The sequence below is a fragment of the Glycine soja genome, chromosome 19 (assembly GCF_004193775.1).
Source record: "Glycine soja cultivar W05 chromosome 19, ASM419377v2, whole genome shotgun sequence".
NCBI lineage: Eukaryota > Viridiplantae > Streptophyta > Magnoliopsida > Fabales > Fabaceae > Glycine > Glycine soja.
The window spans coordinates 44,935,854-44,963,282 of record NC_041020.1 but is presented as its reverse complement, the minus strand read 5'-3'; the positions used below and the strand labels follow the sequence as shown (position 1 = coordinate 44,963,282).

The 27,429-nt window shown below is 34.7% G+C and overlaps 2 protein-coding genes across 3 annotated transcripts; one reads left to right on the top strand and one right to left on the bottom strand.

Annotated features, from left to right (window-relative positions):
* Nucleotides 1–831: 831 nt before the first annotated feature.
* LOC114400846 (1,4-alpha-glucan-branching enzyme 1, chloroplastic/amyloplastic-like) lies at nucleotides 832–19,593 on the top strand. 2 transcript variants are annotated; one of them, XM_028363492.1, is made up of 22 exons: nucleotides 834–1,112; nucleotides 2,421–2,575; nucleotides 3,731–4,005; nucleotides 4,554–4,652; nucleotides 5,460–5,502; nucleotides 7,458–7,517; nucleotides 7,716–7,796; nucleotides 8,754–8,870; nucleotides 9,398–9,481; nucleotides 12,222–12,343; nucleotides 12,514–12,633; nucleotides 12,802–12,931; nucleotides 13,031–13,141; nucleotides 14,078–14,206; nucleotides 14,436–14,539; nucleotides 15,591–15,735; nucleotides 16,073–16,220; nucleotides 16,343–16,443; nucleotides 17,358–17,435; nucleotides 17,771–17,926; nucleotides 18,572–18,646; nucleotides 18,841–19,593. In XM_028363492.1, the coding sequence occupies exons 1-22, from the start codon at nucleotides 992–994 to the stop codon at nucleotides 18,991–18,993; spliced, it is 2,607 nt and encodes an 868-aa protein (XP_028219293.1). In that variant the 5' UTR covers nucleotides 834–991; the 3' UTR covers nucleotides 18,994–19,593. The 2 variants fall into 2 exon arrangements, 1 of the variants encoding a protein (XP_028219293.1); XR_003664020.1 differs by lacking the exons at nucleotides 17,771–17,926; nucleotides 18,572–18,646; nucleotides 18,841–19,593 and adding an exon at nucleotides 16,972–17,115 and having other exon boundaries at nucleotides 832–1,112.
* Nucleotides 19,594–20,350: 757 nt separating this feature from the next.
* LOC114399337 (growth-regulating factor 3-like) lies at nucleotides 20,351–23,905 on the bottom strand. The gene is made up of 4 exons (XM_028361519.1): nucleotides 23,293–23,905; nucleotides 22,866–23,048; nucleotides 22,002–22,305; nucleotides 20,351–20,993 (listed from the first exon to the last, which is right to left on the bottom strand). The coding sequence occupies exons 1-4, from the start codon at nucleotides 23,525–23,527 to the stop codon at nucleotides 20,549–20,551; spliced, it is 1,167 nt and encodes a 388-aa protein (XP_028217320.1). The 5' UTR covers nucleotides 23,528–23,905; the 3' UTR covers nucleotides 20,351–20,548.
* Nucleotides 23,906–27,429: the final 3,524 nt, after the last annotated feature.

Sequence of the window (27,429 nt, the reverse complement as noted above, 5' to 3'; positions counted from 1 at the left end):
ATTATTATATTTTTGAATAAGCGGTGCTCACGGGGTACTTTCCACATAATTTAAATTCAACTTATTGTCTCTTATCCCTTGTTGGAATATAATTATGAGTTCGATTCAGTATAGTCACTTTATTATTATTACGATCATTATATTTTTACAACTTAAAATAAAAGATCTTTAGAATCTAAGTTTCCAATTTAATTTAAATATGGATCTGATCCTACGAGAACCCATTAAAATAATTTAAGGAATTTACAAGTTGTGATTTGGCGCATAATCATGTTTATTTCTCCAACATTTTCCCACCAAAAACATATACATAACAGATGCAAATAGAGTGTTTAATTTAATGCTTCGGATGTGATTTTCATAAATTATACCAATATAAAAAAAACTATAGATTCTAAACATGATTCCTGGGTTATGAAGGAATTTCCGAAATACCAGTGAGCAGTGTTTGATGAAGGAGACGCAAGGCAAGGCAAGGCATATACTCGCCATAACGCAAAAGATCCTTTTAGCTTTGATGGAACTTTTTAGTTTTTCCTTTCCTTTACGATATAAGAAAAATAAATATAAATATCTGATATGAAAGAGGCGCGTCCATAGCCAGACATTTCATATCCAAGCAAGGCCTTATTATTTGTTTGGGAAAGACAATGTACGATCAGAATTAAAAGAACTGAGCCCAGTGGGCCCCATAACTCCCATCGCCATGCTATTTGGACTGTAAACAAACACACGTAGCACTCTCCTTGTCACCTTCACCGTACAATTTCCATTTCTTATTTAATTTCGTTTATTGCCTCGAAAATTCAATATATTTATTCTATATAATACCATATTGCCAGTCTCTCATTCTCATCATGTCACGTTTCTCTCGGCACCTCGAACTCAACACACTCTTCGAAACTCTGGATCTGTTCTTCTGCTTCTAAGAGACAACATTCTCTTCTTGAATCTCAATCTCTCGGAAACTAAACCCTAAGAACAGACAAAGATGGTTTACACCATCTCGGGAATTCGATTTCCGGTTCTTCCTTCGCTGCACAACTCCCGCTTCCGTGGCGATCGCAGAACTGCGTCTCTTCCCGTTTTTCTCAGAAACAACTCCTTCTCTCGTAATGAAACCTTCCTCATTTTAGCCTTCTGCTTTTACGATTCCGTTACATTCCTCTATTGTCGAGTGAGTTATGTGAATAGTACTTGCTATTTCTCGATTTGATTTGTTTTTATTGTTGTTGCAGTTATCATCATCATCATCGTTGTTGTTGTTGTTGTTTATCTTGATATTATTACTATTGTTATAATTATTATTTGCTTTCTTCATCGTTAAAGTACATGCATCGGCGGAAACTTGTTCGTTTGGTTTTGATTCCGTGTGAGAAGCGAGTGGTAACGTAGTGTAGCTGAAACGTGAGATTCTGGTCATACTGTTTACTTCGTAGGTTGGACTTCGATTTTGTGTTCTATTTCAGTTCATTTTGAAGTTCACGATGTTAGCGTGGCTCCGTTTTGTGACGAACTGAGACGATTGATTTTTTTTTATGACTTAATGTGTGGCTGTGATCCTCTGATTGGATGAATTATAAGGTTTATATGCGTTTTCCTAATTCATTAATCACATGCAGATAAAGCGAAGGATGTAAACTTTGGTTGTGTTTTTACATTGTTAATTAGAATCATAATAACGTATGATACCAGGTTAAATGCCAATGGTGGTGTTGTAATAATTATATTGATTAGAGTATAATATGAGTCATTTTTTTTTGTCACCAAATTATTTGTGCATTCGTATAATTTTATAGTATGTGAAGCCACTGTAGGTTGGTATAACTGATAAACCAAACATTTGAAATTCTGCATCAGCATTTTATTAATTACGGAAAGAATTTATAATATTAGCTATTGTAATAAAGTCATTCTTTTAGACTCACTATAGGCAAAATGTGTTCCATCGAGTTGTAGACTTGTAGGCACGGGAAAGTAATCCGTCTTTCATATATGTTTCTTTTAATTACATTACTGCATGCAAAATTTGTAGTTGAATGACTTGAATCCCATTACTTTACTCTTTTTTGTATGTTCAGAATATGAATTGAATGATTGGATCGTAACTGTACAAGGTTTGATGATGAAAGGGAAATGATCTGTAATCTGAATGGCTATGTTTAAACAAACCATCATTGCGTGAAATTGGCATCATTTGACTTGTGAAACTGGCTATAAATATTTATTGATTGATATTTGATTAGTTTAAATTACTAAAACATCAGTGTGATAACAATAAAAATAGAGAAGGCAAAGAATGTGATAATATTAATTTTACTTTAGATGAACATAAAGTTCAATCTAGATTGTTTGTGGCACTAAATTCTACATGATTGGCTTTAAAACACCTTACTTGTATAATTTATGGCCTCTTTCAGGTAAAACCCTTGCTCTAAAATCTTCCCATGATTCTGATTCCTTGTCTTCTGCGATTGCCAAATCTGATAAAGTACTTATTCCTCAAGATCAAGATAACTCTGCATCCTTGACAGATCAACTTGAAACTCCTGATATAACCTCAGAGGATACACAGGTGCTTTTCTCCTACTCCGTATCGAATATGTTAATGTAATTAGTTTTGAATTTTTGTTGTCACACACCTTTCTTTGTACTGGTTTTCTTGCCAAACGCATCTGGAGAATGATTGAAAACTTTGTGGCTTTTTTATTGCAAAATTGGTGCAGTTTAGGTGACTTTTTAGCAGTGTTCATTATCTGATAGTAACTAATGAGCAAGAAATAATCTGGAGGATGGAGGGAAAACAGATACAAAAACATTATCACTGTTATGACCACCTTTGTTTGATGCAGTTATAGCTTGGTGCTCCCAATTGTTCCAACCTGTGTCACCCTTTGAAAATCTTGTAGCACCTCCTTGGCTTCAAGTTTTGGATTTCCATGAATTCCCTCCAACTGCTGGACAATAGTCACCCCTTTCTGTTTCTAAATCTCATGCTAATTGCTTGGCATCCAAATGGGTATTTGGTTTACAGTTGTGGATTATGTGTTTTATATCAGTTTAAAGTCCCCCAAGGAAATAACCAAAATACTTATCTTCTGGTAGTTTTCTCATTTGAAAGTAAAGAAGAGATTCAAAGGCTTCTGTGTAGTCCTCAACACTTCCCATTTGCTTTAACTCAACCTAATTTTCGTAGGGATTTTCAACCTTTCTTATACCAAAGCTTGCAATCAAGGCTCTTTTAAATATTGCCCGTGTAAGCGTGGCTTTGGTTTCTCTCAATAGTTTGAACCCATGTATGGTTGGGCACTCCATACTATAATTGGCCAACTTAATCCCATAGTTATCAATCACAAAAAAGAAAATTATGAAAATGCTATAGCAGGAAGTGGGATGCTATTTTAAATATTATTATACAAACTAAATAATTTATACTACACATAAATACTCAAACAAACAAAAAATTAAATTAATTCATGATAAATAATAAGTCATAATTTACAAATACAATCTTCATCAATTTGGGAGCAATAAGAACATAGTAATGAAGTCAAAAACTGAAATATGATGGTGAAATTAATATGGGTAGCATGGTTACAAATGCATTTGATTTGTTAATTTTGTTTGCAATTTCTGTTTATTTGTTATTATTAATCTCAAAACTGGCTTTCCTGGAAATCATGAATTTCTTTGAATATTCTTTTCTGAATGTATGTTTTATTCTTTTCAGAACTTAGAGGATTTAACCATGGAAGATGAGGATAAATACAACATTAGTGAAGCAGCTAGCAGTTACAGACATATTGAAGATGGACAAGGCTCTGTTGTATCATCACTTGTAGATGTGAACATTCCGGCCAAGAAAGCGTCGGTATCTGTTGGTAGGAAATCAAAGATAGTAAGTGATGAAGTTAAACCTAAGATCATTCCCCCACCTGGCACTGGACAGAAAATATATGAGATAGATCCATCTTTGCTAGCTCACCGTGACCATCTTGATTTCCGGTAAGAACCACAATTTAGGTGAAGCAAATATTTGACTTTCTAAATGGAGACAACAGTAAACAGAAAGGGAAGGGGGGGGGGGGGGAATCTGATGTTTTTGTTCCTCAAAAAATGAGTCCAAGCGAGTTACGTTGGACTGTTACAGTACTCTCTGTATAACAACTACCTATTAAATCCTAACAGATTGACAGCTGTCACCAGCTGATGCTGTACAGTTGTGTTGCATTGGTGGTTCGGAATCAGAACTGAAACCAATAAACTAGAATACTACATATACACTGACAATCACAAAACATTGCATGCTCAATTAAATGGGTAAGGTATGGGGCTACGATTTAATATGATATCTACCTTATTAATTTTGAATCCAAGAAACAAATTAATTGTTCATTTTTCTTCTTATATAGGTAATTTATTAACAATTTAACTTATTGTTCTGTACATTACTCTGTGTTTTCCAAACTCTTCCTTCCTCCACTTTTGATACCTACTATACTGTAACTAAATTTAAAATGTAATTTTTTTAAATGCTATTTCTTAAATCACAGTTATGGACAATACAAAAGATTGTGTTATGAAATTGACAAGCATGAAGGCGGTCTGGATACATTTTCTCGTGGTTATGAAAAATTTGGCTTCATACGCAGGTATTATTTTTAGAGTTTAATATCTCGTGCACACATCTAACTTTGTTTCATAAATTATTGATGTCATATTCCTAAGATAATAAATAGCTAAATCAATCCAACATATCTATTGCTGATAATAAACAAAACAATATAAAAAAACACTTGATTGAATACTCTGAGAGATTAAGCCTTGTGTAATTGATGAATGCAACAACTCAAATAACCTTGGTTCAACTGCAAGAAGAAATCCGGCAAGTGGCAACTAGACTAAAACCTTGATGGGCAATAAGTTAAAATCCAACTAATATTAATAATTAGAAATTGTAAGAGACTCAAACAACCAAATTAAGGGCAAGGGAGGCTTGATCTGACCAGAGATGAATAGGGAAGAGGATTAAAAGTAGTGGTGGCTAGAAGGGAGGCAGCATGTGGTTCCAACTTCCAAGCACACAAGAAATACTGGTTGGAAAGATTCCAATGACCAGCACATGGTGGTGCATATGTGGTCCAACAGCTGCAAGCTTCCAGCAACAGGCCAGAATGAGGATGGTGAACAAGGTGGTGGGGATCAGTTGGTGAGAAACATACATCTTCAAGATAGAGATTGCAGCCATGAGAGGAGAGAAAAAGTGAATGAATCGGTGAATTACACCTCTAGTGTTAAATTTTTAATACTAAGTAATGTTAGTACAGGTTACGTACAAATACAATAGTAAAACAATAAATTTACATTAAAAAGGAAAAAGAAAATTATGCACATATCTGTACACCCTAATTTCCAGTTTATCAATATGGTCTTTAATGACTGTAAGCTTTTGTTTGCAGTGCTACAGGCATTACTTACAGAGAGTGGGCACCTGGAGCTAAGGTATATTTCTACTTTATTATTGGTAGGAATAAATATGTTTTTAGTCCCTCACTCCCTCAAATATGGGAGTATTCTTGTTTTAGTCCTCCAAATTAAAACTCTTTTTTTAGTCCTCAAAATTCATAAAATGCTTTTTTCAGTCCTTCTGGTAGATGGTGTTAGGTTGGGCGTTAATGTAGTCGACAGATTTACAATTTGTGGCATTTTTTAGCCGACAGAAAAGTTAAATCTTTAGAATTTATAGATTTTCACTTCTTTTTGAAATTGCCTTCAAAACCTGCATCTTAGCCAAATAGAATTTTGTTTCCAACAAATCTATCGATTCTTCTTTGCACTTGCACTTGCACTTGAAATAACAAAGCTATGTAAAGATAACAGAAAAAAAGAAATAAACTGAAAAACACTCTATCTAAGGACAGAAGCAATACATAAGGTGGTGTTTGAACACCACTCAGATTCAAAATCCATAAAAAAAAAAGACAACGAAATTTGAGGTGGGCTTTGATGATGGTGTGGATCTAGGAGAGGGAGAAGCCGTGAGTGGCAAAGAAGGCAAGGACAAAGTCGTGTTTCTGGGGGGTGTGGAAGTATAGCTTACAGGATGTGATGAGGGAAGATTCCAGGGACGCTGTTATGGCGTTGCGAACGATCATGATGGAAGATGTTCGCAGATCTGTCGAAAGGAAGAAGATGAGATTGTTCCACCAGGAACGTCCAATGGCTCTTTCGTGTCTCTGCCTTTGCTGACTAGCGTGACGACCCAGTCAGCCTCTCTCCGTCAAGCATTCCTATAAAACTTCAAAGAATCACCACGGTAAATGTCCGTCCTTCACCACTTTGGGAAGATCCAGAAAGTGGCGGGACTGACAGAGGGTGGCGAGGACTGTGCTAATGATGAAGATTGTGGGGCGGCAGCGCTCCGCTGTGGCTTCCTCCAGGGAGGAGATGGAGAGGAGACGGAAGTAGACAGTGGGGGATTTGGTGTTAGGTGAGATTCATGAAGGAATTAAACTGACCCGGTTTTTATTTTTTACGTATTTTAGCGGCTTTTAGCTGCCACAAAATTGAAACATTGTTTACCACATCAGACTCCATTAAAGCCGTCTTCACGGAAGGACTAAAAAAACCATTTTGCAACTTTAAGGGACTAAAAAAAGCAACTTTTAATGTGAGGGACTAAAAAAACAGACCCCATATTTGAGGGACAAAAAACATATTTAAGCCTTATTGGTATTGCATTGTTTCTAGTTTTTGGGTTCAAATTATTTTGTAGAGTCCTAAAAAGCATGGATATGACACAGAACATGAGTAATCAGTCATTGTAAACATAATTACTGCTATCATTTATCTAATTATTGTGGTATTCCTATCTGTATTAGTATGAAAGTTCAACAAATAAAAGAAAAATATAAAATGCAGTTAGGGCTATCCAAAGTGCCCAATCAATGTCCATTCAATCAGTGTGTACTGTATTGTCTTTCAACCTACTCTATATGTTAGGGTTTAGGACTTAATAGACTTCTTTAAAGTCTAAATTGCTTGAATGAACTATGCTCTTTCAAACTTTGGCTTTGTGGTTAAATTCATGCATTTACTTGCATTACGGAATGTACTTATGGTAACTGACTGTCAATATAATAATAATAATAATAATAATAATAATAATAATCACCAATTACCTGAAGGTGGAAATGCATTCATTTGGTTAAATTGGAAAGATCTAATTTATAATCTATATGGGTATACATATGTTTTAAGGAGTGGTCTCTATCTTTTTCCTCACTATTCTTCCCCTCTCATTCTATAGTATATCATTCTATATTTTCTTTTTTGGAGAAAATCTTGTTTGGATGTTGTGTGTCTTTAAATTTGAAGACAATTACTTACGCAATTTCTATAAAGCTGTTTTTTATTTCCCCTGCAAACCATTATGGATGTTATTGATTGCTTTTCAGTCAGCAGCATTAATTGGAGACTTCAACAATTGGAATCCAAATGCAGATGTAATGACCAGGGTATGTTATCCTTAATTGGTCTTTAAAGTTCATACATGTGAAATTCAGCATACTTCTTTCATTAATAAGCCCTTATATCATATGTAAATAAAAAGTTGAACATATTGTGGTTTCAACTTCCTCTTTTTTCCTCTGTTTGACAACTGTAAATTTTTATCCTATTGGCAGTCTTTAAATGTTCTAGTTTTGACTTAACAGAATGAATTTGGTGTGTGGGAGATCTTCTTGCCAAACAATGTGGATGGTTCACCACCAATTCCCCATGGTTCTCGGGTCAAGGTAATTTTTCTCCTGAACAAATTATTATTTTGTTGGATTTGGATAAGCTTCATATATGTTCTTACAATCCTTGATAGTCTTTGTTTTTAGAGGTGATACACGCACATTAACTTATACAACATTATTTTTGTGTCTATGTCTCTCCATCCCATCATTAATTACATTTTAAACATATGTCTTTCTCTCTCTTGGTTGTACAAGTATCATTTCTCTTATTTTTATATATACTTACTTTATCAAATAACTAACTTTTGCTTTTCATTGGCATCTAAGTACTTGTATGGGTAATGAATTCTATATCAAATAATCAGGGAGTTGAAAGGAAAATAATTGTATATTGTGTGTATAATACATTCTCCAATATCCTTTTTATAGGGTAAACAACTATGCCTAGAAAAGGAAATAAGGAAATAAGAAAATAAATATCAAGTACTGAGATATTTTGGACCCCCTAAAATATCTGTGATATTTATAACAGGGTTTTTCTAAATATATGTTCTGGTTCCTCATTCACTGATATTGATTTGTGTTTTCCCTTTTTATGAAGAATTACACTGTGAAAGAAGATAAAATTCTTTGCATGTGTAGAGAAGAGACAAGCACGTGACGTATGATATCTGAAAAATTGTCCTCTATAATTTTCAAGCTTACAGATATTTTTTTGCTATTGTATGCATTGCTCTTGCAAACCACACCAATTATGAAAAAGCTAAGGAAGTGTTCCTAGTTGGTCTGTCTCTCTTTATATTTGGTATTTTTAAGTTAATTGTTTCGTTACCAGGACATCATATCCTTGACTACTTTCTTTCTCTTGTTATATTTCTTCTACAAAAGAATAAGGACAACTTCTTAGCTGGGATAATCATACATGTTAAATGTTTCTAGATATCTTGAACTAAGCTTGTGGGTATTCTCTGTGAAGTGTGAACTAAATATCTCTTAAACATATATTTGTAGATCCGCATGGATACTCCCTCTGGAATCAAGGACTCAATTCCTGCTTGGATTAAGTTTTCTGTACAGGCTCCTGGTGAAATTCCATACAGCGGAATATACTATGATCCCCCAGAAGAGGTAAAAGATTCTAGACTTCTTACATGTAGGATACACTTAGAAAAAGAGATGACAAATCTAATATCTCTTTTCCCATCATTTGTAGTACTCATCATGGTTTCAACAGAACTTTTAATGCTGATATGCAATGATGTTGACAGTTTTGTAGTTTTTTTCAAGCCATCGCCACTCTGGCTTTTTTCTTATATTAGGAAGAAATATCCCCCACTCCTTTTCTCAGAAGGATAATACTATAATAGATGTATATAATTTCTCTCCTTAATTATAACCAAAAATAAAGATAGTCAATACTGCAATATTTAAGAATATTTCATAACTGGCAGAATGCTGAATAATGTTGAAGGTAGCACTGTTAAAACATTAGCATATGAAATGAAAAAAAAAAATTATCTGTTGACAGCAGTCATCCCAGTTATCTGTACAAAACTTGGGTATATTTCAAAATATCATGTGATGGTTACTTATATTTTTTCATTTTAATGTCATGCACTAATGTGTTCGGTGGCTTTATTTTTTTCTTTTCACAGGAAAAATATGTCTTCAAACATCCACAGCCAAAGAGACCAAAATCACTTAGAATATATGAGTCACACATCGGAATGAGCAGTCCGGTGAGTTTTCTTTCTTTATGTGATATCAATAAGTGATTAATTTCTTTTCCCTTTCCTTGTCTTATTTCAAAGTCAATGATCTATTACATCATAAAGTTTGATCTTTTTATTTTTTTCTATCATGAATCACATAGCTGTCTGAAGCCTTGCTTGTGAGTCATTGCTTCCAAGCTATGCCTCTTTATTTACTGTGCACCCTAGTAATGGGTGAGTTTTCGTCAGATTATTTTCCTATAATCTAGGAAAAGTTGTTTTTTCTCTTAATAGCCACTGCATTTAACTTTTAAAAACCAAGATATTGGCTATCTTTATTTGGTTGCTTTGAGGAAGCTTTATTCATGATTATGCCAGAAGACATCAAATTGACTTGCACTACTAAGTAGACACCATCCAAAACTAAATTTGCTATTGTTAAGAGTTAGGAAAGAGGGGAGGGAAAGTTAGGTAGCAACAGTTAGAGAAGTTACTTAATTAGAGGGGTTAAGTAGATACAAATAGGGGGAAGAAGGGTGGAAGGATTCATTCAGAGATTTTAAACTTTTGTTAGAAAGGAGAAAGTGAGAAACCCTTTGTGAAGGGGAAACTCTTGGAAGAGAATTTTTTTAACCTATCATGAATCATTCGGTAAAACTTTCAGTTTCTTTGTCAATTTCTCATATTTCTTTCCTGGGTTTGTAACAATTGGTCCAATCTGCTGGATCTCTAGTCAGGTTGGGGAAGAATGGAGAATGCAGCACTGTACTTGAAAGAGGTGACCAACAATTATGGATTACAACCTCGTTCATGGGAATTCACCATTCCTGAGCCCAAGATACTGAATTGGTTGATGGAGATGTGGGTACTCGATTGTGATGAAAAAGGGTGGAGGTACCACCTTTAGAGATCAAGAAAAGTATTTAAGAGGAAGGAGAAATAAAGAATTTGTTGGGTCAAGGGATAAAGAAATAGGGACTCTAGTGAGGAAGTAAGGGTAGCAGATGGCATCATAGAGCTGTGTGAGGCTGTGAAATGGTAGAAGAGATTGGGGTGAAAGAAAATGATGGACAACCTGTTCAATAGACATGGAATTTGCCAGATTCCCCAAAATCAAGAAACTACAAGGTAATTGTGTGTCATGGAAGAATACCATTCTTGGGCAAGGAATGTTGAATAGGTTGAGAACAATAGTTACTTCACGAAGCCTATAGCCAATGTTTCAGGTCAGGCAGCCAGAACATGTGGTGGCTTCAATGTTGTGGAAAACATGTTGTGGTTAGTAAAGCAACTTACAACCCAGTTAGGATTTTGTCATCAACTGCAATTCAAGCAATAGATTCTTTCTTGGTTAGTTCAAATTTTCTAGGAGCCCACCTATGCTAATATTGGCCACTGCTCCGCCACTTCCAAACCCACTAAACTTGACCATTGTAGCAATGTTCTACAAGATGTGAAGTGAGCAGATTGAGGTGGAGGATGAAAGGGAAGATGCGGTAATGTTTCTCATGGAAGCAGCACCGAGATCAGGATTATACAGAGACTGATTACACCCCTACCATCACCAGACACAAGCTCGCATACAGAAGCCAGTGGATTGTTACCAGCAGAGCCACCATGGGTGTGCACAAGAGAGATATGTATTGCTGGGTTAGAAGAAACAGAAAGGAGGAGCAGAATGGCATTCTGCAAAATGGGTCTTATTCTTGACCTAATGGGCCAAGCCCAACCTTGTCTCAGTATTTGGGTTTGTGAAGAAAGAGGTGGGACGTTACAAATGTATAAACTAGGGTCATGTTTTGAACTAATGGGACAAGCAAATTGTGATTGGAAAATAGGACAGGATCTCTATTTGGTCCTCAAGCAGATGGAGACACTTACCGTCCAGCATCTCATCTCAGAACAGGCCCACATTTATGGTGTTTTTCACCTCCCTACTGAACGGGGCAAAAGGAAAAACTAGGATTGAATTTCAGAATTTCAACCTAGGGACATTGTTGAATTTCAACATGCTAGTATTGTAAGGAGTTAGGAGCGAAGGGAAAATTAGTTAGCAACAGTTAAAGAAGCTAATCAGTTAGTTAGTTAGAGGGGTTAATTAGATTTAAATAGGGGGAAGAAGGATGGAAGAATTCATTCAGAGATTTAGAAGATTTGTAAGGGGGAACCCTATGTGAAGGGGAGACCTTTGGAGGAGAATTCTTTCTTTTACTATCTTTCATTCAATAAAATTGTTCAGTTCCTTTGTTTGTTTCTATCAATTTCTCATATTTCTTTCCAGGGTTCAGAATAGATGTACCTTGGGCAAGTATGACTAGGCTGACCTAATGACATTCACAGGACACCTTTCTGATTTGGTGATTATTCTAAAAAAAAAAAAAATCTAGAAACTTCAAACTGCAAATGGTTACTTGTTTCCAAATTCTTTTAATCTGTCTTAAAGTGAAACTATCTTACCATTTGCAGAAGCAACACTAGTAACATCTGAGACTCCATGTCCAATAAATGCTAAGCAAAATGTATCAGTTGCTATGTGCAACAAAGACTTTAAGTTTTGTAAAAGAAAACTTAATTCTATATTGAATGACTTATTTGCAATGAAGACATTGATCTCATTTGTACACTGTACAGTGAATGTCGATTGAATTTAAATGACGGAATATTTTGTTTTGTATTAGAGATTAAATCTATGATGTTCAAGAAAGTTCCTATGTATAGTATCAGTTCTTTTTCTACTATTAACAATTTTGTGAACCATGCGGCGCAGGAGCCAAAAATCAATACATATGTCAATTTTAGAGATGATGTACTGCCTCGCATTAAAAGGCTTGGCTATAATGCTGTCCAGATTATGGCTATCCAAGAACATTCTTATTATGCCAGCTTTGGGTAACTCTTCTGTTATTATTTTTCTCTGCTCCCAAATTGCTGATGGTTTCAATGTGATTCAAACAATAACAGGCAGTTTTGTGTCCTATATTTCTTGTTTCTCAGTGCATTAGTGTTTTCCTCCTAACTTTGATGGCCTGATTGTAAAAATATTGTTCTGCATGATGCAGGTACCATGTTACAAATTTCTTTGCACCTAGCAGCCGATTTGGAACTCCAGAGGAACTTAAGTCTCTGATAGACAGAGCCCATGAACTGGGTCTGCTTGTTCTGATGGATATTGTACACAGGTAATGGTTATACGTTATTATTCTTTTCATTATTTTGGCAATATCTCTATTTCTTTCCTTTCAACCTTGTCCTCAATTATTATTACATGAATGATATTATTTGTAAGGTTTTATCCATGGTATTTAAGTTTCTGCTTAGACCTGATTACCAATATCTTATGAATGTAGCCATGCATCAAATAATACATTGGATGGGCTGAACATGTTTGATGGAACTGATGGTCATTACTTCCATCCTGGGTCACGAGGTTATCATTGGATGTGGGATTCTCGCCTTTTTAACTATGGAAGCTGGGAAGTAAGTGCTGGCTCCAAAGAATTCATTGGCATAGTATCTGAAAAAAATTTCTATACCTTCTGTTCAACAGTAAATGACTTACTTTAATTCTTAATTTAGGTTCTAAGGTATCTACTTTCGAATGCACGATGGTGGCTGGATGAATACAAGTTTGATGGATTTCGATTTGATGGTGTTACATCAATGATGTACACACATCATGGATTGGAGGTAATTGAATTTTGTGTTTGGTCTTTAAGTTTCTTGGTATTTTAAGATAACTTGGCTACCTTTTTCTTAGTTAAGTGTTCAAGGATTACTGGATTGCCAATTGAAGTAGAAATGGGTGAAATTTTAAATGCCATTATGTATTTTATCAGAAAATTGCAGAGAATTTGACAGATTTATTGTTTTCATGAGCGTGTTTGTTTTCGTATACCTCATGTGTTGTAGCAGATACCTTGTCCCCCCCTCCCCCTACACACTTCTTTCCCCTTTCTAATAAATTTCTTCCTTGGCTCAAAAATAGTTCTGCACAATAACTTATTACTTGATTCCAGAAGCTATATTTTACTCATGATTGAGCATCTTATGGTCCTTTTTGGTGTAATCCAGTATGGACTATGGAGTGTGTCTTTCTAATCATGGTAACTTTTCCTGTTATGTATGCTAAAATTTTCATTAGGGGATTCTACACTATCTTAAGCTAATCAGAGATAAATTTCTGTTTCCTTCTTATGTTAAAACAATGAGTTAACAGAACAAATCAACCCAAGAAATCCATCCAGAATTGTGTTGGTTCTATCACAAATCATGCATCGAATCTCATCCTAAAGGCCAAGTTATAGCAGCAGCAACTCTGTTCTGGATTCTCCCCACCCCCACTCCATCTGTACATTCGAATCAACCCAATTATGCTGAGAACACAATTAAGCCCAAACTTATTAAACAAGGGAAAGAGTGCAAGACCTGCAATTAACCTCAAACCAGTACAACATACTAAATACTAAGTGCAAAGAGTGCAAGACCTACAATTATGTTGAAGAACTGATGAAATATATTTTAGCAGCGATTAGCCCTGCAAAGAGTGCAAAGGATTATATTTCACTCATATTCTTTCTCAATCATTTAATTTTTTTTCTTTTGCATTATTGAATCTCGCTGCAGGTAGCATTTACTGGAAATTACAATGAGTATTTTGGTTTTGCAACTGATGTTGATGCTGTGGTTTACCTGATGCTGACTAATGATGTCATTCATGGGCTCTTCCCTGAGGCTGTTACAATTGGTGAAGATGTATGTTGTCTCTTAAAGTTTTGAATTAATGTAATTCTGTTAACATTTTATTCTAACTGTTTTAGTTTAGTAGTTGTCATGTCTCAAATTTTAGTTGACTCTCCATGGTCAAGTATATAGATGGTCCTTTAACTGTTGTAAAGAGCAAAAAGACAATATGATGTTTGAACCCTCTATTTGACTGTATGAAAACTTGCAGTTGACAATTCAATTTTCTTTCCATTTCCAGGTGAGTGGAATGCCTACATTCTGCCTTCCTACACAAGATGGTGGGATTGGCTTTGATTATCGCCTGCACATGGCCATTGCAGACAAGTGGATTGAGATTCTCAAGTAACCTTCTGCTTTTATTCTGGAGCACAAATACATCATGTTATCTTATGTTTCCTCTTAAATAGTCCTGATTATGTATATATAAAATTATATATAGGGCATGTGCATAAATTACACTTTCTTGCTTTGCAACCTTGACCCAAAAGAAGGACTATAAATGGGTTAAACCCAATGAGAGTGGGTGACATAGAAAGAACCATGTTAATAGGATTTTATATTTACTTGTGATTTTTCAAGAATTTTTATATTTGATTAGAATTAGAATAATGATTTGTCTAGAATTTTCATTATCTTTGGGTTACAAATACCCTTTAGGTGCCTTATATTTTCATACCTTTTTACAAAACAGTATTGAGATTAGGTGCCTTGTGTTTTCATACTTAATAAAATAGTATTGAGATTATTGTTTCTACCGATTGTTTGAAACCCAAGTTAGAGGAGTACTCTGCCTTAGAAGAGAGTAATTCAGGTTTAATGCTTTATTGTTCTACATCAAATATAAAATCCTAATAATATGATTCTCTATTCTGCATCAATGGGCCCCAAAAAATTGTACCAATCTAATGTTCCATAGTATAAGCAAGTCAAATATGACATGGTTTTCTCTGATCAATTACTAGTATGCTAAATGCTAATAGAATATGTTAAGCCCTTTGGAAAGTGGGAACTTTGAGATGCCAGCTTCAAAGGTATGCTAAAGTGAAAGTCTTCTTAGCTCATTCAATACCCCTCCAAAATGTTAGATTTAGATATAAGTGTGAATGAAGAATAATTCTTTGTTTTGATATACTATATGCAAGGTAGTTCTTCAATTTGATGAAGCTTGTTAGAGTGTTAGCTAATTCTTTGCATCTAAAAAGGTGCAACACTTTTTGTGTCTTAACATTGCAATTGTCTATACCTTTTGGTTCCAAGTTGTTATTCAAATCCTAAACCCTTAAAATCCATCTCATCATTTCATCTCCAACAACCACTGTCATTCATTCTTACTGTTTGCAAGTAGTGTGAAAAGAAACCATGGGTGATTTCAGCAGTGTCTTTTTTTGTGTAGGAAGAACGATGAAGACTGGAAAATGGGTGATATCATCCACACATTAACAAACAGAAGGTGGCTGGAAAAATGTGTAGCTTATGCTGAAAGTCATGACCAGGCCTTGGTTGGTGACAAGACAATTGCATTCTGGTTGATGGACAAGGTATTTATCTCTTCAATGTTTTGTGTTCTCATCCATTTGAAACTGCATGCTGCAATAAAGTTCTTATTTACAGCATATAAAAAAATACTTGCTTGACTATTATAAATCTTATGTAAACATATCATACGCATTTGCAATCAGCTTCTGATGTTGAGTATATCAGCTTAGAAAGAATGCCTGATATAGCATCCATCAATTCTTTGGCTGTTTCTTGAATTATTTGTTCTTACTTAGCTTCTGTCAAATTATATGAGGACACTTATGTTTGCTTTATAAGTGTATTGCTGCAGTTTGCCATTTGACATATATTTTACTAATGTTCTGTTGGCTGCGTCAGGATATGTATGACTTCATGGCTTTAGACAGACCATCCACTCCTATTATAGATCGTGGTATAGCGTTGCACAAAATGATTAGGCTTATTACCATGGGCCTTGGTGGTGAAGGGTATTTAAATTTTATGGGGAATGAATTCGGCCATCCTGGTAATCATATTTGACTTGTGTCATGTCATTACTTACGTAGAGATTCAATAATGATATGACCAGTTAGATTTTATATTATCAAGTTAAGTTTAGCATTGCTCATTCATTGTTGCTCACTTCAGAGTGGATTGATTTCCCAAGGGGTGATCAACATCTTCCTAATGGCGTAGTAGTTCCAGGGAATAACAACAGTTTTGACAAGTGCAGGCGTAGATTTGACTTGGTAAGTCCATGATTTCTTCATTCAGGACCTGTGCAATTACTAATTTATATTCCCACTGTTTAGTGTTTGTGTTTTATGAGATTGCAGTTAGTTAAGCACTACTTTGTTGCAAAAATGTGTTTATCTTATTACTGAGGAATTATAAACCATACTGATCATATGTGAACATGTTTGAAGATTAGAGGAATGAGAGTCATGCAACTTTTTCTTTCTTCATCCTTATTCTTTCTTGTGAATACAAGGATAATTTGATGCACCAACTAGTTAACATGCTAGTCAAAGTTCTCTAAGCACCATGGATTTCTTATATTTGTGTGACAAAAACTAGATGGCTATGATATCTATGGCAAAATTGTTCTCTTTCGGCATTTTCTTTGTTATTGTTGATTGTTCCAGTTTTCTTACAAACCATTACATAATCAACATGGATGCCTCTTCCACTGAAATGTAGAGTGTTTTTCTTTGTTCCTGAAAATTATTATCCTAATTTAGTAACAGTTACTAAAGTAAGATGATATATTTGAACAGTTGAAATACCTGGAGTAATGATGAAACTAGCATATGACTTGCTTGTGATGTGTATCTCGGACAATGCATGTCATGAAAGTCAAATAAAGTTGCTAACAGTTAAACACATGGAGTGAGAAAATGAAACTAGAGCCCCTGCTCCAGGTAGGGCAACATGTATATATATAGAACTTAAAAATCTGAAAAAGATTATCATGAATTGTTGACTGATAGAATCTCAGTTTTGTGAGCAAAACTATAAAAAAAATGCATTGTTTTGTTTACTATCTACATTACTTTGACATTAAGCATTCAGTACATGTACTTATTATCGGAAAAGAGAAAAGAATTATTTACAAGGCAATAGTTCAAAGTTACAAAACTTATCTTCTGTACTTCTTAATCAGGGCGATGCGGACTATCTAAGATATCAAGGGATGCAAGAATTTGATCAGGCTATGCAGCACCTAGAAGAAAAGTTTGGTGTAAGTCTTCATTTTCCGCCTGCCTCTCCTATTTCCTATGAATTGTCCTATGAAATCTCTATTGGAAGGTTATCTAACTTTGATCTTATGGCTATTGCTCATCATTGGAGATAACACGTGTAATTTTGAGTACACCATGATCATCATCATAATCATGATAACAATAGACACTTGTGAAAGCAGATTTTTTATTTTATTTTTCTTCCAAAACAGTTTCTACCCACATGGTTATGGAACCCAAGTACTAATAGTATTTTAACCTAGGTTAGTTATCCCCCGTGGTAGAAGCAGTTAAGGAAAAATAACTGTACTTAGTACTTACCTTTTTGCTGCAGTTCATGACTGCTGAGCACCAGTATATTTCACGGAAAAATGAAGGTGACAAAATTATAGTCTTCGAAAGGGGCAACCTCATCTTTGTCTTCAATTTTCATTGGACCAACAGCTATTCAGATTACAGAGTTGGCTGCTCAACCCCTGGGAAATATAAGGTATATTTGTGTGTCATTCTCTGGCAAGACTAATGGTGATATTAGAAGTTTCTTTATAACTATGCAAAGCTACCATCTGTTATTTTTCATCTCAAGAAACAATCATTTTTATCATTTGTCTGGTTAGTCTCCTCACTCAGATCCCAATTCAGGAATGCGCAATATGTGGATTAAGTTTTAAATCGTAAAACCCTTTATTGGACCAAGTTAATCCTCTCAATGCTAAAGCATATTATTATTGAAATCAATGGCCCTATCATCAAATTCACTTCTTTAACTATGGTGTCCAGCATTCAAGCCGATCCATATCGGTAACTGCTCATTCTATTTGGAGTTGTTTAGGCAAAGGTGCCTTCCCCTGTCCACAAAATTCAAATCATCAAATTGAAGCTCATCTTAACGGAAGTTTAATCAAGAACAATGAGCAAAAGGTCCCCAAAAAACATAGTCTAGTTTTGCACTCTTTTATCCAATTCCATCTATGGATGGTCTGGTCCCATCGTGTACTTTTGATACGAGAGTACTACTGATACCGACACCGGATGCTAATGCGTGCAGCGATATGACCAAATATTATTTTCTCTTTTTCTTTTCCTAAGTTTGAGAATATGTTTAATAAGTGGTTTATGCATTTCCTTTTTCCAGATTGTCTTGGATTCAGATGATGCCTTGTTTGGTGGCTTCAGTAGGCTCAATCACGCTGCTGAGTACTTCACCTCAGTATGGAACTTCTCTAAACTTGTATCTGAGTGTGCACCATGCTCTGGCATGGACACACCAAGTGTGTTGTTGTGTTGTGTCTTGTTTGTATTTCCTATTCGTGTTCTTTTACATTCTTGCAGACCTAATTTTATCATTTTGACTATCCCAATGGAATAAACAAACTCCTTGAATTCTCTTCGGTGATTTTACAGGAAGGATGGTATGATGACCGACCTCGATCCTTTCTTATCTATGCACCTTCTAGAACAGCAGTGGTTTATGCCCTAGCAGATGAAGCTGAACCTGCCCTAGCAGATGCAACTGAACCAGAGCCAGTTGATCTTGATGACAAGCTTCTGGGATGAATGTTACGAGTGCACAAAGGCATGGATGCAGTAAACCCCTAGTCAAACTAGCCAACCAGCGTCTGATGGTTTAACCGCCACTGGAACATCAAAGAAGCAGAATTTTGAAGTGGAATAAGTGAAGCGCTAGTTCATCTTTAGTGAGGCAGGAGACTAGCCTCGAAATCTAGTACATGTGCCTTGCTAGGTAATAAGTTGTGATAGCACACCCATCTTCCTATTTTTACTTTTTAGGATTTATCGTCTTGACATGTTATAAGTTGCGCCGCGATTGAGAAATGTGAATCAACAAAGCTATGGTCCGCGAACCTGAGACTCAATGTACCTATGCACATATCAATCTTCATTAAGTGCATACTCTGTTAAGAGTTGGAAGCTTCCAAGGGGCTTTTACCGTGGGAAATTTTGCAGGAGGCTTTTAAATATGTTTCCTTTAGATTTTATTTTTATTTATTGATTAAACTGTTTCCTTTATATTTCAAAGTTGAGTTGTAGCACAACTCAGAGTATTCTATGCAGTGTAATAAAGACATTGTACACGGTCATAAAAAAGAAAATAAAATAATCGCCTACTGTATATAGGGTCGCTCCTTCACTTCCTTTCACCATGTATTTTTTTAAAATAATAAAGAATGTTTACATTCATTTTCCATAGTTATCAGTTTCCTTTTTTTGCGGTGACCAGTGGCAAAATTATCAGTCTAATGTTCGGGAAGGAAATATTTATTCTAACTCCAAGGTAATGGGTGCAAATTTCAGACTTTTCTATTTTCTTTGGTTGCTGATGCTTCTGGAGTTAGAATCTCAAAATCCCACAAGTGTTTCCTTATTTTTTCTGTTTTTCTTAATTTTCCTCCCAAAAAAATGACTTTTAGCCAAGTAATTTGGGGGAGATTGGAGCAAGCAAAGCTGCTTTCACCGTTTAACTTTTAGAGGAGTGTTACCTAGTATCTGACACACTTTGAACTTAAGAAACAGAAAATATAGTATTTTTAAAAATTATGAAAAATACAATTCTCGAACAATAAAAGCCTAAATTGTTATCGTCTTGTAAATGATTTCGCGTGGAAGTTCCAATATCCTGTATTTGTTCACCACTGGCTGCATTGGAATCATCTCGTTTCCGTTCTGCTTTGTTCATTAGTATTGTTTTTTCCTTGGTATGAAATTTTTGTATTAATAAGGGGCTCACATGTTTTTTCTCTGTTTTTTTATCAAAAAAAATAACTAGGGGAGGTGGAAGGAAATCAGCAATAAGAGACAGGCGGTTTAAGTCGTTTGACTAACTAGTAATCATTTCGCGGAAATTTTAGGAACTGGAGTGATTTACCTAGCGTAAGTAATGCCATAAAGAATGTGTTGTTAATGGGCAAAACCCAGTATTACGAATTAAATGCAACCAGGAACCGACCATATCCTTTCATCGCCCACTTAGAAACAAAAGTAGTCCAGAGGTTTGATATGAACATAACCGTTGTCCAAGAATGCTCTAAAAGTGGAACTTAACCTCAAAACAAAAAAGAGAAAATTAATTGGGGGCACCTACAAACTAAGTTCAGGTGCTAATAATGCTGGTCTCAGATCCAGAACCACGAGGCAAGTGATGCAAAACACTAGTGGGAGATGAAGTTGAAATAGATGATCTGAGTGCCTCGGCCAGTGGTCCTCCCATGGAAGCCACTTGATTAGACGAGGCCCATCCTCCGGCCCAATTCAACTGCAGCTGCTCTGCCACGAGGCCCACATTCTCATTTCTTGGGCCTGGGTCCTCTCCATAGCCCGTGGACAATTTCAATGACACATCCGAGGAAGCAGCAGCAGCATTTCCGGGCATTGAAATAGAGAGGCTAGGGCCAGCAGCATTGTTTTCAACGTTGTCAGAGTCTTGCAGTGATCGTGGCCAATCATCGAAGAAATGCCTCAGCATATGGCCACCCCCTCCACCTGATCTGCCATCCCCACCCACATGGTCTTCGTCTTCATTCTTGGTCCCAGAGGAACTACATGTGGCCCATCAACAAGGCAGCAAAAAATATCAAGTTGGGACTTTCTTTGTATCACATGTCACAACGGTGCCAACAATATAAAAATTGTGGTCTTCTAACACAGGGACAGGCATCATTTCTAAATTTAGTTTAGAAAGGAACGGTTGGGGATTATTTGTGCCAAATCTAAAGTTATTGTTGTGTTTGCCATGCACTTAACGAAAACATAACAATATATTTTGTCCTTTCACTCTTTTGATAAAGGTGCCTCAAACTATTTAAGGAATCAAAATGAAAGAAAACAAAACATTAAAAAGTGTTATTAGTCCACTTCAATTATGATTCTAGTGAACTCCTAGGCATTGTTTTTTAATAAAAACTTCTTTTTATCGATTACCTAATCATTGATTTTGAGACACAAGTTTGCAAGATAACACTTCAATAGAAACAAAATGTATCACTTTTTTCCCCATATCTCCTGATGTGTTTTACATTGAAGATACATTAAATAGAGAAAATAGATCCCCACTTGATATCTTGTTCTAATCCAACCTGCTTTATTTCCCAAGTACGAGACATAGTGGCCATACCTCATATAGGGTCCCCATCCCAAGTTAGGCAGAGGCACCAGTACAGTAATAATAAGTCACAAGGATATACATCTCCTTAGATTACTTGTTCAAACCGGAATGCATCCAATTCAAACTTACTTTTTGAACGTCAATGAATTAAATCTCAAAAACGACAATGACAAAAAAGAAAAAAACTGAACCACAGAAGCAAAGTATGTCCCACCATATTTAAGAACAAGCTCGCATAGAACTAACATTTAGTCACCCTTTTTCCAAAGCAAAGCTCACTCGCTGATTGCCTTTTATTAGATACACTACTACACACAAACATCATTATTAAATAGTCCAAAGTAAAATCATAATGGAATACTTAGGCTGCAATATTCTTGGTTAACAAATCACATAAGAATGATAGTGAGAGCGAGAGAAGTAAGAAAGGCATTAAGATTACCGTTCATTAAGACGAAGAAGATCAAATGGGGATTTGAGTGAAGCAGAAGCTAGGGGTGGTGAAGAAATGGAAGATGAAGAAGCACCTAGTCCTAGAGATCCACCATCACAATTATTAGCACTAGTTGGTGTGGGTAGTTCCACAGGCTTTCTTGAACGGTTTCTTCCACGATGCATGTGGCGCTCACAGTACTTTTGCCCAGCCACCACGTCCCTCGAGCACCGCCATTTCTTGCCGTCGGTTCTCCGGCACCGCCCTGGCTCCGGATCCATCGCTCCTCTACCCCAATACCCTGATTGCAACACTGATCCAACAAACAAAACCATGTTCACCTTCTATAGCACCAATAGGATGCAACAACATAATATAACATCAAAAAACCCTATTCCACAATACAACATTTCTATTTACCACATACATTTCACGATGTTAGAAGTCTTTTTTATCTTAAGTGTTCCATATTTCATCAAAAGCCTGAAGATTTTTAATATGTAGTGGCATGGTTAGCAGATAAGCACTTCCCTTAAACATGTATCCTGAATACCAAAAAGAAAACAACGTTTTCCAAGCATGCTGTAACTCAACCATCTTCCTTAATCCGCACATGAGATCGGCTATGAAACCAAGACTGATGCAACAAGTATATCTTGTAAAAAATGTAAGCTTTGAGGTAAGTTGTTTTTTCTTTGATCAAATTATTGTTTTTTTTTTAAAAAAAAAGTAAGTTTTGGGGGACGTTGAACAGTCACAAAACACGAGAAAATGATGTAATATATGGGAAATGGTGTATGACAGTGAAGAATATGAATATATGAGATAATAATAATAAGATACTTAGAGAGAGAGAGAGAGAGAGAGAGTTACAAGCAGCAGGTTGGTAATGTTGGAGAGGGTGATGGAGGAAATAGTGAGGGGAATGAAGAAGGCTTTTCTTGATTGGTTGAAGGAGTTCAGGAGGAACAGCAGCACCAGCCAACATGTACCTGAATATCAAAGCCTGCAACTCAAGCTCCTGCCACTGAGACAAGCTGAAGTAGCTCCCCATCCCTGAACAGAACAGGCGTATTAAAGAGCAGACACCAACCCACAAAGGGAAAAAAAAGGAAAAGAGAGAAAAACGTAAGAGCCAAAGAAGAAAGGTAGTAGGTAATAAGGTTGTGTGGTAGTGGAAGAAGCAAAAAACTTGAAAAAGTAAGCACGGCAACTAATGCCTGAAGCTAATCAAACTTTCTTTCTTTCTGCTAAAAGGAAAAGAAAGAAAGAAAAAAAGAGGGGAAATAAAAAATCTTACTGGGAAATAATCTGTTAGTGGTTGTAGTGGTCATTGTTTCAGTTTCAGCTGCTAATGTTGAATCTGACAGGGTGCTGACTTTGCTGCTGCTGTTGGGTTCAGGTACAAACAAAGGGAGTGCAGTGGCAGATGGCTGTTGATGATGGGATTCAGGGAGAAGTTTTGGCATCTTTGTAGAATGTTGTTGTTCCTCTGACTCATGCTGGTTTCTCCATTCCTTCAGATGGAAGTCCATGGAGAGAGAGAGAGAGAGAGAGAGAGAGAGAGAGAGAGACTTGCTACTTACTAGTATTAAGTTTGGCTTAGTGTGTGAGTGTGGTGGCTAATTAACTTCGTTAGGTGTGTTGGACGTGTAAAGACCAAGTTTGTAAAAAGCTTTAGCAGTGTCCTCTGCGGGTTCCTTTATATCTTTGGCAGATACCTACCTGTGTTGGAGAGAGAAAATAGAGGGTGGTGGAGAGGGAGAGAGAGAGAGAGAGGGTTGTTTGTTTCTGACAGCAAAGCCTGCAAAGTTTGTTTCGAAGGCAGTGGGGGAAGGGTTAAGAGCACTTGAGAAAAAGACAGTGAGACAAGACAGGTGACTGAGGTGAGAGAAAAAAAGAAGAGCTAAGAAATAATAAAATAAGGAGATAGGTAAGAGAGATAAAAGAAAGAACCTGCGGTTTTTGTCTTTCTGCTTTGCATTGGAAATACCACTCGAGGGAAGAAGTAGCAGCAGCATAGCATGTAGGGCTTCTAAGTGGAAAAACCAAAGCTTTTTAGTTTTTACAATATTATCATAACTACTAGGAGTCTATAACAGTAGAGTGGCATAGAATAATAGTATTATTATATTCATCTGCTTTTATTGGGTTGGTTTTGGACGAATGTGGTGTCTGAAACAATGCAATGCAAAGGACATAGGGATAGGGAGATTTTGATCCGACAGTGCAGCTCCATTGCAGCAGCTGCTTGAGAGGATTTTCTTCAGCCTGGGGCTGGGGACTGACTGACTAGAAGAACTAAAAATCAAGGTTTATTGTAAACTCAGCATATTTAAGGAGCTAACATCTCGGGTTTCGTCTAACATTATGTCATTTGCATGTAGCATTTCGAGGGAGAGGGATTTTAACTAATCTTGTCTTTTTCTTATATTTTAAATAATATCATATGATACCATAGAATATCTACCACCATCATTTGCTAAATTTATTAAACTAGTATGATAGTATATGGTATATACTCTTTTTATGCTTTGAATTTTTAGTTTATTTTAAAATTATGGATGTTTTAAAAAATTAAGATCTAAGTATATTATTATGGAAAATACACAAATAATATTATATCAATAACATTTGGTTTTTACACTATTTTGGATAAAAAAATTTAATTAAGAAAAATAATTTATCAGAAAATTTGAATTGTTTGGATGTTTTTTTAAAAAAAATTTAAAATTTCAGAATTTTAAAACAGAATTTTAAATAATTAAAAATTTGAAATTTCAATTTTCTTATAAAAGGTGAAAAATGAAATTCTCTTCTTATAGTCGTCTTCTTCTTCAACAAACACCGTATAATTAGCACACCAATCATTTTTTTTTTCATTTTTTTTTTCACCTTCATAATTTTAATTTTTTTTATCCAAACATAAAATTTTAAAAATAAAAAAAATTCAATTAAAGTATTTAAAATTCTTAAAATTTAAATTTTCTCAAAATTTAAAATTTTTCTATCCAAACTCACTCTTAGTTAATTAGATGATAGGATTATGACCAGCGATGATTAAATCAAGCGGTTGAAATTTGCTTCCATTAATAATGTGATTCAAGGTTTGATTTCTGAATAATGCGGATGGAGATATTCTTATTGAAAGGAACAGTCCACTTATAAATGACACTAAATTCTCCTCATGAATTTAATAAAAAAAATCTAAGTGGTCGACTAAAATATACTTTTGCAATCATTTGTGCAAAAAGGAAAGGATAAGAATACAGTTAAAAAGAAAAATCTATGTAATTTACTATGATTTATAGTTGAAGGAGAAAATTAAATAAAGATATTTAATCGAAAATATAATAACTAATTGGTATTGTTGTGGAAGCAAAAGAGCAAGCAAAAAATTTGTTTATTCTATATGCCCTCGTAAGAGGGTTTTTAATAATTTTTTACTTTTATAGTTAGAAGAAGCTTTATGCGTCTATTAAAATGAAATATCAATGATTCATTATTTATTCGTTTATCGAGTATCATAAAATTAATATATAATAAAAACAAAACTCATGAGAAAAATTATTTTAAAAAATACGTATAAATTGTCACAGATATATAAAATAAAATATTCAATTGTGAGAGTTTGAAAGTGAAAAAAATAAAAATGTGGAAATTCTTTATTAGAAAACTCATTAATTAATTAGAACGGAAAATGCATACATTATTAATTATTTCATATCTGCATGATGTCTATTTCTTTATTATGATATGACATTATTTAAGCTTATACTCAACTAGATCAGGTGATCCGTGCCAAACACGCGCGGATTAATATTGTTTTTGAAATTTTTTATAAAATGGTTTATAGCTATCACTTTATTTTTATTAAAATTTGTATTAAATATTATATAATGTTTAAATATTTTTCTTAGAAAAAATTTTATTTAATATATTGACACATTATTGTTGAATATACTATGTGATATCTTAAATACAATTTTAATACATATATTATAATAAACTAAAATTCGGCCCTATTATACCATTATAAATTTAACATGTCTATAACTTTTTATAGTATAAAATGTATATTTTACGAACTTATAAAGCAAAATGATTTGAACATATATTTAAATAGTATAATGGATGAACATAGACCAATACAAATGAGAATAAAAAAAGAAGAAGAAACCCTATTGTTTTAGTGAGCCAAAAGTTAAAGATATTTTTATTTATGCATTGTCAAATATTTATCTGTAAATCACTTCTTTTTTTTTATTGATGTGCATATTTTATGATCATTGTCTGATATCAAAATTTTAAGATAGATTTATGATCATTGTGAGTGAAAACAGGTCTTGGAAAATAGATGGTCACATAAGATAGAGACTGATCTTAGTTTTTATTAATCATCATTGAAAACATAAAATCAATGGAAATTGTCTCCTTTAGAATTTAAAGGGTAAGCCGGAATTGGTAGGCCCCATATTCATTCTAGGAACCAATATTTTGTTTCTTATATTAGTGCCCGTCAAAATAATTATAAATATAATATTATTTCTGAGATCGTTAACCAATAATCTAGTTCCATTGCATTGGTCAGTTGCTTCATCAATGTTCCTCTTAAGAATGATGGAGACTCCAGCCTTTAACTTCAACGCGTGATTAAGAATTTCAAAACATTTAATTTCATTTAGGAACTTAATTAGTGGTGAACCATTGACCTTGTATTTCATTTTTTAACTTGCTCAACAGATTCTAGAGTTGGTGTCAATATTTCTCACTCTTGAAAATAATGTGTGACTTTTATGTTTTGTAATAGGTCAAGGTAGATATTAGTAGCCTGAAAATTCTAGAATAGCATAAAGTTATAATTGTTACTGAGTAGAAGGAAAACTTCTTTAAAATAATTTATCTACATGATTCTAGAATAATATTAATCCAACATTGTAGAGAAAAACTTTTTTTCACTACAACACAACTGCCTAACACGTATCAAGTTATAATTATTACTTTTATAATTGATATGTTACACATTTTTTCACTAATTGATTTTAATTACCATTATATTATATATTTTTATCTAATTGTTTTGGTTGCAACTGGCTAACAAACATCAATCCAACATTGTAGAGAAAAATTTCTTCTTTTTTTTTTTACTACAACAGAATTGACTAACACGTATCAAGTTATAACCATTACTTTTGTAATTGATATGTTACACATTTTAAACATTATGATTGCAATAAAATGAATAGAGGCAATTTTTTTTATTTGATCGAATCTTCTATAAACATCATGTGACTTTTAATGATCCAAAGATGTTTAATTGCACAGTTATTTTCTAGCCAAGATAATATGGGCCGGGTAAATTAGAAACAGATTTAGTAATTGATCGATGGAGATGATTTTATGATTTGAGTTATTCTCTTCCATTGGTGATTATATG